General features: G+C 37.2%; 1 protein-coding gene across 2 annotated transcripts in view; it reads left to right on the top strand.

The window, feature by feature from the left end:
- The window catches only part of PRKG2 (protein kinase cGMP-dependent 2), a 100,007-nt gene that overhangs the window by 74,851 nt on the left and 12,899 nt on the right, over positions 1 to 12,257 (top strand). For both annotated transcript variants that reach the window (XM_036906427.2, XM_036906429.2), the window contains 2 exons: positions 7,046 to 7,209; positions 11,885 to 12,007. In XM_036906427.2, coding sequence (XP_036762322.2) covers positions 7,046 to 7,209; positions 11,885 to 12,007 — 287 coding nt within the window. The remainder of the gene's footprint in view (positions 1 to 7,045; positions 7,210 to 11,884; positions 12,008 to 12,257) is intronic.

Here is a 12,257-nt window from a genome sequence, read left to right as displayed (position 1 = left end):
TGCAACTAATATGATAGCAAGTGTAATATTTAAAGCTTTTAATATTTCACTAGGAAATAAGAAAGGCTAAAAATTAGTGAGCTAAGCATCCACCTTAAGAAGGAAGAAAAGGGGGGAAACAAAACCTAAGAGAAGAAAAAGTAAAATTAAGAACATGAATTTATAAAATATAAAATAAGAGGGATATGGAGCCGAAGGTTGATGTTTTGAAAGTGCTAATAAAATTAACAAACTCTGGAAATGCTGATCAATAGAAAAAGAGAAGAGGTACAGATAAATGTAATTATGAGTGAATATAATTATACTTAAAGAAGAGATTTATATAGATTAGGAAGTACTCGGGCAGCTCTAGTACTATAATGTGACATGCATGTACTTATATATATGGTGTATATGTATAAATATGTGTGTGTTCTGGTAATAGCTCTCTTCCTGGTTTGCAGACAGCTGTCTTCTCACTGTATCCTTACTTCGTGGAGAGGGAGAGATCATCTTTCTTGTGTCTTATTTCATAAGGACACTAATCTGATTCATAAGGGCATCATTTTCACAACCTAATTACCTCCCAAAGGCCCCACCTCCAGATATCATTTTGTAGATTAGAGCTTCAGCTTAGGAATTGAACAGGAACACACATATTCAGTCCATAGCACACCAGATCCAGACAATTTACTTCAAGGATTTATACTTGAACTTTTACAAATTCTTTCAGAAAACACTAAAAGGTAATTTCCATCTAACTCCGTCAGGCTAGTTAAGTTTGATTCTCCAAGGACACTCCTAAGCAAGGCAAATTAATGTCCCAATGTCACTCATGAATTTAGTGTGAAAATCATAAGCAAATATTAGCAAACTGAGTGCTACAATAATGATAAATTACAACAATGCATCATAACAAAGTTGGATGTATCTCAAGTTGCAAGCAGTTTAACATTAAAACTTCTATTAAATCAAATCACTATCTTTATAGATTAAAAAAGAAAAACATAATCACATCAATAGATACAGAGAAAATTTTGATGTTTCTACATTCAGTTATAAAATCTCCTAGCAAAGTAGGAATATAAGTAAATTTGATTAGCCCAGTGAAAGATACCTAACAAGAATTTAGAGCAAATGCTGTATGTACGTCATGATGAAACATTAGAGGTATACTCTTAAAGTCAGTTTAACAGTGCTCTTATAAACACTTCTAGTGCTTATACTCAATATTTTACTGAAGGTTCTACTCAGTGCAGTAAGAAATACATAAAATAAAAATAAAGAATGGAAAGTAAACAACAAAGCCTGTATTCCCATTTGATATGATTAACTCTACAGAAATCTAGAAGTAACAACAAATTATTAAAATTAAGTAGAGTTTAGTATGGTTGCTGGATGTAAGATTAATACTACAAGAAATCAGTCTATTTTGAATTACTAAACAGGAATACAAATGCCATTTACAAAAACCATGAAAATATAATATTTATATAGATACATATATAATTTAAATTATAATGTATCTAAAAATAAATCAAACAAAAAGGTATGAGAGTTTTACTAAGAAACTTACACAAATTTTCTTCTGAGCAAAGAGCTAGACAACATACTCCAGCCCTCAGTGTGTTTAGTTGTGACCATATGGCACAATTCCAGCTGGTGAGATGGGAGCCGACACACTATGCACCGTATCAGATCTGGGCTGATGCACAGCTGATCTCTATGCAGTCCTTTCAGCTTGTGGCCAACGAACACAACAGACTGAAGTTGGCAGAGCCATAAAATGGAAGGATCCTGCATTTCTGAAACACTGCTCAGAGGATATCCCCCTGCTGCTCAGAAAAACCCATTATATGAGGAAGAAGTAAATTAGGGTAGAGCTTAAGCTGTTCTATTTTCTTAGATATGTTTGTTGCAATAGCTAGCATTACCCTAGCTCAGAAAGATGTACTAGGTTTAAAAATAGGAAGACTCAACATCCTAAAGACACTAGTAATCTCCAAAATGATCTACAGATTAGATCCTCTTCCAGTGGAATTCAGAAGAGCTTTTCATGAAGTGTGGCAAGCCAATTCTAATATTTATATAGACTAATCAAGGGCCAAGAATAGCCAAGACATTTCTGAAGGCAAACAAGAGGAACAGAGTGAGAATAAACTCTCAGATATCAGAACTAATCATAACGTTATAACTCAAACTGATTACTAATGGTGTGAAAATTGAAACCATAATGATTTAATACTTACAGATGGCAAAAAATAAAAGTTAATATCACCAAAGTTTGGTGAGGCTGTAAAATAACAAGAACTCTTACACACTGCCACTGATAAAGGGGATGGTGATAGAGTATAATCCCTAAGAAAAATCATTTGATAATATGTAGTAAAGTTGAAGATACCGCATCTTTGACCTAGCAATTCTACCTTTTCGTTCATGTCCACTGGGTTAAATAGAAAATGATTTTAATAGAAGCATTTTTGTGACAGCATGCAATTAGATATAAGACAAATATCCATCAACAGCACAATGGACAAAAAATTCATGGCATGTTAATTCAATGATATATGGTACAGCATTGAAAATGAATGTACTACAATATGGATGAAATTCACATACATGATTTTAAGTGAAAGTAAAAGGCAATTTGCCCAAGAATAGATATGATTTATTAAACATTTAAAAAATGAGAACTATATGTTATTTAAGGATATTAGATAAGTGATAAAATTAGAAATGAATGCAAGAAAATAATAAACACAAAAGTCAGAGTAAATGATGGCCTCTGGGCAGTGGGCAGGAGGACACTAGGGAGGAGCTCATAAGGCTTCCACATTGGTTCTCTTATAATTATTAAATGGGTGCTGGGTTTTATTTTTATTCTCATGCTTTGTAATTTGAATATATGTCTCATTAGTTTACATGTATCAAGTATTTCCTAACTTGAATGATAAAAGTAATCATCAACTTCAACTACATTCTTTTTGACAGATCATTATTAGCCATACTTACTGACAATTAACTTTTCCCACCAATGTGCTTAACATATGTTCCTTCTTTTCCCCTAAAAATCTCCTCCTCCTTCTCCAGTTGACCTCATTGGAAAGGGTTCCTTTTGGAATCTGGTTCAAATCTCACCTCAATTATCCATGACCTTCCTAGATTTTAATTATCTCATCTATAACATTGTGATAATAGTCTCTAGCTCACAACATTGTTGTGAAGATTATACATATGCATATTCATATACATATATATCTCACTGAAAGTAATGTTAATGGTTATCTCTTCATTCAGAGATTTTTATCAAACATGTATTGAATATCTGCTGGGTTACAAATACTGTAGGGGATACAAATAATGTTTTTAACACCTTTCCTCAGAGAGCCAGATTTATTCTCACACAACTACACAATGCTGCCATAAGGGATGTAATTATGGAATATAAAGAGTTAAAGAACTTTCACAGGAGAAAGGAATGGGTTTTGTAAATTCAAGGAAGGCTTCAAAGAGGTGGTGGCATGTGAGATGAGCCTCTAGCAATTTTTTCAGTTTGTTTTCGTGTACACAAAACTCCCCTGAAAATTTCCTACTTTCTTCTAAACACTCTAAGTACCTTAGGTGAGTCACCACACCCCCATAAATAATGGGTTGTTGATCTAAAAGACTCATTCATCCTATCCCTTAGCCTCTCACTCTTACTTCCATCCAGTGGAAGCCATCCACTGTTGGCCTGGTTAGTGGATGGATGTTAGTATTACAAGGATGTAAAGTCATCACTGGGTTAATGCAAACAGTATAAACAGATTCCATTTTACCCTTGTCTAGACTTGAGCAAGATAAGTGCCCTAAAAATGCCACAGAAATATATTTTTTTGGAATGTTATGTCTCCATGAGTCATTTGGCTTAATTAGACTGGTCATTTTGTATGTGTTTTTTATGTGACCAAGGGAACCCATATCTGACAAATTTACTCACCCAGGGAGATACTTCTGGGAAGAGGCTAATGCTTACTGGACACCCGCTCCAGCAACCACAATGCTAATTTCCTCTCTTTCCAAACGTTGCAATCATCGCGGCAGACTTAAAAGCATCTTTAAACCTTCTGGTTCATTAAAATTTTTGAAGACAATGTTTTTAAACTTTCAGCATAGAGTAAGCCATCTTTAATAATGGGAACTTGACAGAGGCCATGGAAAACCTGTGCAGCTTCTCCAGAGATTCTTCTTGAAAGCTCAGTTTTGCTAGCAGAATTTACAAAGGGTGGGGGAGTAGTCTGTTTTCTTGTCTTCTAAAATGAGCCCTTTAAAACATTAGCCAGCTCATGCATACCCCTTCTCTTTATCATCCAATGGCCTCTTAGAAAAGAAAAATCTGAACTTTTGGTGGTTTACGAGACCACTACATAATCTGCCCTCACTTCCTGCCCCTCTTCCTCCCACACACTATGGCCCAGCCACACTGACCACTGCTGGTCCTTAAATCTACCACGCATGTTCCCCAGGGCTAGGGAACTCCACTCTAGCTCTTCCTCTGTCAGAATCATTCTTGCTCAGGTTTTTACAGAGCTTGCTTTCTTATTTCACTCAGATTTTGCTTAAATATGCTTAAATGCTGTCTCCTCAGAGAGACTTCTCCTGATCACCCTACTTAAACTGCAGTTCATGTTGATCTGTGCACCTAACTCTGCTGTATATTTCTTCATATCTGGCATTATTTTGTACTGTATTACATTTTAATGCTTGTTCACCTTACTCTTGAATTTAAGGTTCAAGAGGACTGGGGCTTTGTCTCTATCCTGCTGCTTGGTACCTACTGGTGTTCAACAAGTAGTCATTGAATAAATAAAGGAAGGACGTTACATTTCTATTGCCTGGAAGAGATAGGGTTAGTAAAAGACTGTGGCTCTATGGTGTTGTACATAGTGGCACATGACATGGTGTTCATAATGTGGATTTTTATAGAAAATACACAGAATGTGGCATCAGAAGATCCGGGGCCTTTTATACAAGGCACATGACTTTGCATAGGTCTGAGTGTCAATTTCCTCTGACTAATGGATTAGACTAATGTTGATAAGATAGAAAGAGATGAGGCAGTAAGTTTTATAAATCTTGAAATCATAATATAACTATTACCATCTCTTTGGGCAATATACAAATATTATAAAACCACAACTAGCTATTCAAATTAACATTTACCACTTACAGAGCTAGAAAAACTCCTACATATCTGCCGAACTTCCAGTTGACCTTAAAAGGAAAACTTCAATGCAATGAAAAAGAATGAGTTGGAAGGCTGTTTTAAAACAACAAAATATAATAAAATATAATGTTTCCATGTATGTATGCATACCGATACAATTATAAGCATTACTTTCTTGTCTCTTAAATTTCAGTCTTCACAAAATTAGCTAGAATTCTCATATTGGTTCTTTCTCTGAGGAATAAGTAGATATGATCTCAGCTGGTTACAAATTTAATTTCATAATATCCCCAGCCATCTCTTAGATAGAATCTTTGTGAGTCATTCTGTATGGATAAAACAATAAAAGCTCACTTCAAATTAGGTTGTTTAATTCCCTTTTTCTAATAAGAAAATCCTTGTTGTTGTGTGATAAGTACTAAAAAGAATTAGCAAAAAAAGGTAAATTTCTAAAAGATTTATTTAAGGTAAAACAAAGATTTTAAATATCAGTGTTTGAATAAATATATGAGGGCTGAATTTTATAACTCACTGACATAGTTGTTTTTTTTGTGAGGACCTATTTTGATATGTTAACCTTATTTATTTAGTTTTTAGCTAAGGTTATTCCATATTACTGAGATAGAGGTGTTGCATAAGGAAGCTATTAAAATGTGCATATTGAAGCCCAGGCATAATTCATGTGTCTGTTTACTTGAGGGAGGTAGAGGGTGGTTTTAGTAAAATAATATCTGTATGTATTGGAGATGAAAAGTATGTGCTAAGTAACCCCTGTGGAAGGAAACCAACTGTTTGTTTAATAGAGCAGGATTTCAGTCACATACACTGCCTCCATTCAATGAGTGGGTCTTCTGTTGCTCCAGCCTTCTGTCCTATTTCTATTCTGTGCACGGAGTTCATTGCATAGAGCCTCAGAACAGTGGAGGGACCCATTCTAGGGAGACAGATGTGGGTAGTACTGATTCCTTACCTTGGGAGAGCTCTTGATCCTCAGTCAGGCCAAGCTCAGATGTCACCTCCTAATGACATCTTCCCCACCCATCTTCTCCCCAGTGTTCCAGAAATATATTTTCTTTGGTCCTCTGAGTTTATGCTTTGCATAGTCTACCATACCATGTATCACATGAAGTAATTAATCACACATGTAAGTATTCCCAACACTCTAGCTTCTCCTCGTGAACTCTGTGACTGTAAGCCTCCCACAGAGCCTGGCCTATCATGGGTGCTGGCTGTATTTTTTCAGAATAAATAAATTAATGAGGTGCTATCCACCAGCTGCCTCCCTGAGAGGGACTGAAAATGTACAGAGTCCAGCCGAAGTAGAGATGGAATGATCCTGGCCTTTTCTTTTGGAGAGTGCAGACATTGTACTCACTGGTTTTTAAACACTGTTCAGAATTTTAAGCCCCTCTTCTCAACAATAGCCCCTCTTCTTCTCAACAGTAGCCATTTTCCCAAACTCTCAATTCTGCTATTATTTTTCTTTTTATGATGGATCATGAAGTGCACAAAGGTTCATTACTCTCCCGTTCTGTCCTCTTGCCAGTGAACACCACAACTGATTTGAAAAGTATGTGTCTGCTTGCCCTGAGCTTCACATTTGTTGTTAAGGTCTCTCCTTGCTAAAACCTTTCCTCTTGTCCTGTAAGGGTCGTGGGTATAGAGGTGTGTGCATGAAACCTTCTCCCATGTAACTATATTTGTACCTGGCCCTGCAAAACAATTAATGAAAGGGTCAGGGGTGTGTGTGTGGAAGGTGGGTGTGAAGGTGGAGAGAGGAGATTGGTGAAATAAGAGGGAGACTTAGAGAAGAACATGAGTTTTATGGTCTCTGAAAATTTCTTTGACATTCTTTTCCAGGTTGATTTTGGATTTGCTAAGAAAATAGGATCAGGACAGAAAACATGGACATTCTGTGGAACTCCAGAGTATGTAGCTCCTGAAGTCATTCTCAACAAAGGACATGACTTCAGTGTGGATTTTTGGTCCCTGGGAATTCTAGTGTATGAGCTTCTAACTGGCAAGTAAGTATCTTCGATGCACTCAGCCTCTTCTTCAAAGAAGTACAGAAATAATTTACTAATGATAAAAAGTATGTAATTTAAGAGATTAAGATTTTGGAAATGTTTTTGATTAAGTGTGATGCCTTTTCTTCTTTACATTATGTCACATGTAGCAGGCTTTCTAGTTTATAGTGTGGAGAAAAGATTCAGGTAGGGGAACTGCTATGGTTTCCCTAGTATGGTAAGGCCTGTTCTTATAAGTGACATTTTAACTGTGAGAAGGTTTTGGTAATCCATCTAAGAAGAAGAAAAGCATAAGATAAATTCTAGCCAAAATAAGCAGGTGATGAGAGGCAACAAAGGCCCAGGCAGTTTATTTGAGCACAATTCCCGGGCAAGGTTCACCAGTCTATGTAAATGGAGGCTGGGGAAGTTGCGCCCGGTCAGGGAGGTGGGTGCTTATAAGGGGTTAGGAGGGGGAGGAGTGGGCAAGCTATCCTAGGGGGCGTGGAGAGGTATGATTGGCTAAAGGTGACATAATAGACAACTAGAAACTTTTTTTCCTTCCAAGAGGGAGGAGGCTGACATCCGGGTCTTAGTTGGCACATCAGAAGGATGGAATTCAGGAAGAGCTGTCCCCTTTCCATATAAGGCACGGACCTTGGGGTCTGGTCTGTTCTCCTTTTATGGTATTTCTCTGTTCTGTTTGCATGTCCTTGTTTTTCCTTCCTCCAGCCTAACAAAAAGGAATTTAAGTTGTGGGCTGTTATTATTTCCTCATATATTTTCTTTGTAATTGAGGAAATAGCATTCACAGTTCAGTTAAACCCATTGATAAATTAAACTGAATTTAACCATGTTTTTCCATCTTCCCAATAAATTATCAACCAGTTATACTAAGAGAAAGCAATACTGCTGGATTTAAATTTTAATTCCTTTGTCAACTGCCTTCTGGAGGTGCTAATGAACAGAGAGACAAAGCACAGCAGGAGTTTTAGCAGTTAAAATAGAATTGTCGTTCCTGAAGAGATTAAAGGGCCATATTAATGAATCCAAGACCCCAGATATTCAACATGCGTGTGCACATACACACATTTGTAAGTACACACACATATACACACATGTAGGCTATATATAGTATTACCTCACATTTGTAAAGCACTTTACAGGTTACAAAGCCCTTATAATTGTATTATCTAGTTTAGTTTTCACAACCTTGTGTAGAAGTGAAAGTAGGAATTTTTGTTGCTATTTTATGATTTAAATTTTTATTATGATTCATTAATTTAAATTCTATAGATCTGAAAACTGGGTTAGAGAGCTCCCTGCCTAAGGTCAGGGATTTGATCCTAGACTTCTGACTTTGAATGTGACACACTTTCCATTATACATGTTCACCTTATACATATATGATTTTAATATATTTCATGTGTACACACACAAGATGAAGATCAATGTGATTTCCAGTTTTCTACCTCCATTTCTCATTAACTGATATAACCATCCTCATAAACCTTTATAACCAGTCTTACAAATTAAGACTTCTCAGTCTTAATCTCAGGGAGGATTTACATATGGAATGGTATAAGAGATAGTGGAAGGAGCCCAGTGATGTGGATTCAGGTCTCAGCACATATATTACAAAAAGAGTTTTGTAGAATGTTTCTTGAATTACAAATTACAATGTTAGGCTACTTCCTTGTCCACATGCATTGAGCAAATGGATATGAAAGATAATTTTACATTATCTGTAATCATTTTCAAATGTTCATTGCTTAAGATTTTAAAGGAAAAAAGGGAAAAATTTCCAATCATTCAGAGAGAAAGTTGCTTCAAGTCTTGGGACATAAGGAATTCTATTTTAGGAATTTGTTTCCTCATCCCTGGGAAATTTGTCAGATGCATTTCTGAGAGATGTATGAAGGTTCCTATAGGTAACTAGAGAATTGCATCACAGTCTTCATCAGTGGAATAAATTGCTATAAGGATAAGGGAAATGAAGTGAAGCAATTAGAAAGGGGTTGGGGAAACTAAAAAGTAGGAGTTGTCCTACTAGCCTTGAGATATCATAAAGAAGTTGAGAAACTGTTTTTGTGAAAGTTTTCAGGGTAATCATGGGAAAAGTTAATTTTAAATGCTCTGAACTGTAGAGAGTAAGGAAGTACATGAAAATGAGGAAAGAACTAAAAAGCAAAAACAAAACAAAACACGACATAGTTATAAATATATAAGCTGAAAATATTAATGTTTTTGTTTCCTATGTCATTTTCTTTACAAGTGAAACATAGATTATTGAAAAATTGTTACAGCAACCTGGTTTCAAATTTACCAAGGGTGGGAACTCTCAGTATCAAGAGCTCTCAGACATGACAAAGATACAACAGAGTATTTCATGAAAGTCATCTTTAATTTTCAAAATTAAAATTAAAAAATTAAACAACACAAGGAAATAGATATTAAAGTGTTTTTAAAGCTGAGTGTATGTGTTAAATATTATCCAAATTCAATGGTCAATTCCCAATGCTTTCTTACTCACATTAGCAATTCATCCTTGAAATAGCCTCTTCAGGTGGCTTCCAGGACTTTCCTTTCTCTCATTTCTTTTCCTGCATTGGTGACTCCATCTCAGTCTCACTGCCAGACCCTTCTCATCATCATGGCCGTTCCACACTGGGCCACCTCAGTCCTTGACCTCTTCTTCCCTGTCTATTCATTGCTTGTGTGACGTCATCAAGGGTCATGGGTGAATACCGTCAGGTGACTCCCCGGAAGCAGACCTGGAGCCCTAACATTTTCCTGAATGCCAGACTTACAAATTCAACTCTGTGTGGATGTTCAAACCATAAATCTTGATTCTCTTCGTCATAATTTGCTCTACCACCCTGCATCCCTACTCTGATCCCCACCCTAGACTTTCTACTTTTAGTAAAGATAGCTCCATTCGATAGGTCAAAACACATTACCATTATTCTCAAATCCTTTCTTTCTCCTGCACACTGCATTCACCCCATTAGCAAATCCCATTGGCTTTCCTGCCTAAACAGATCTAGAATCCAACCACATCTGACCACCTTCTCCACCACCAGCCTAGTCTGGGCTACCAGACCCTCCTTCCCTCACCAGTAGCACCACCACAGCTCATTCGTCCCACTGTGAAAATAAGCCTACTCTGGCCACTGTAAGTTACAGCCTCTGGCTCAGCACAGTTCCCCAGGCCCTTACCATAGCCGGCTAGCTCTATGTGAGGTCACCTCCTCTCTTATACCCCTCTGCTGCTTGTTTACTCATTCCACCAGCAACACTGCCCTCCTCCCTGTTCCAAAAACAACCCATGCCTGCTCCTCACTCATGGTCTTTGTACTTGCTGTCTTGGAACCCTTTCTTAAAACAATGTGTCATTCAGTCCTCCTCATTCACACTGTTGCTGGCGGCTGCATCTGGGTAGGTCTCTCCCCAGGCACTAGGCAAAACCTCAACCTGGATGGGGAGGGAGGGCTCTTGATTCTGATCAATCAGGAAAGAATTCTCAGTCAGGTTGAACAAGTGCCCCCAAGGAAGAAATTCATTCAAGTGAGAGCAGAAGCGAATGTCAGCAGCCATACAAGCAATAGAGTACAAGGAAGGGCAGAGAGAGAAAAAGGAAGTTCCCTGAACTCCTGTTCAGCATGGAGCAACTCCCTTGCCAGCTCCTAAAGCCAGGGTCACCTGGAGTCCAGTGTACAGTTGAATCTGCATGATGTGGGAATTATATCCCAACCACCCGAGAATTTGGGGGAGCCATGGGCACTTGATGGATTGAATTTATGTTGAGAATTTCTACCTCCCTACTGGTGTGAAATAAAACAGGTAGAGAAAAAAGGATTGTTTTAAGACTAGAAAGCTGAATGAAATAGCAAAGTGACAAAGCCACTTTCCACCAGAGGTGGAGGTCAGAGAATTCTTGTTTTTATCATGAAAAAGAGTTCAGAGACAAAGTGCAATAGGCTTATGCAATAAGAACGTTTATTTGATAAGACAGCACATACACTGATGGGAGTGAGGGCAACCTCAGAGAGGAGGTGCACTTAAGGGTTTAGGGCTTGGGGTTTTATAAGGCCTTCTGTGTAGGGGTCAGCATAAGGCATGATGTATCCAAGTGATTCATAATTCCTTTGAAGTTTTTTCTTAAGAATAGGGTTATTTAGTTTAACTGTGTTGATCTGGATCTCAGCATTCTTTACCCATGTAGGTTCATTTACACTCCAGGGGTCTACTTAACCTAAGGGGCTGGAAGAGGAGGAAGAACAGCATATAGATTAAGTTAAATAATAAATGGGGCCTTTTTCACAGGCTAAGTAGATTTTACAACGGTGTGACCCTTGTCCCATTCCCATGCTCTCTCATTCCTGTTATTCCATTGTCAACTTACAGGATAAGCTTTTTCTACCCACTGTGTCTAAAAAATTCACACCTCTCTCAGTCACTCTGTCCACTTCTTTTTAGTGATTATCACCACCTGACAAATTACTTGTACATGTGTGTATGATTTGTTAAGTGATATGAAATTAATGAGATTATTTTCTAGCATATATCCAAATTTATTATAAAACAATTAATTGGAAGGAGGGAAGGAGGGAGTGAGAAATAAAAAAGAAAGAAACAGTTGTAAATATGTCTCAGGCACTGGCTGTCATGTCCTATTTTGGCTTTTCTCTAGCCCACCCTTTTCTGGGATTGACCAAATGATGACCTACAATTTGATTCTCAAAGGAATTGAAAAAATGGATTTTCCTAGAAAGATAACAAGACGGCCTGAGGATTTGATTCGGAGGCTTTGCAGGTGAGAATGACAATTAAAATCCTCTTGTTCTTGGGGAAAATATGAAGGCTTCTCATTTGTGGTTTCAGACTTTTTAAAATTAGGTATCTGTTTACTTTTTGTACTATTCTATGTAGCTAAATTACATTTAAGGAAAATTATTTTCTGTTCTGTAGTCTATGCTGGGAGTTTGAGTTTACTTCATGTTACAGAATCACAGTATCTACTTAAAATTTAAAAGAGATCCAAATATTTCAGGTTATCTTTGGGA

Source organism: Manis pentadactyla, chromosome 5, assembly GCF_030020395.1.
Source record: "Manis pentadactyla isolate mManPen7 chromosome 5, mManPen7.hap1, whole genome shotgun sequence".
NCBI lineage: Eukaryota > Metazoa > Chordata > Mammalia > Pholidota > Manidae > Manis > Manis pentadactyla.
The sequence above is the reverse complement of the archived record's forward strand: the minus strand, read 5'-3'. Positions and strand labels throughout refer to the sequence as shown.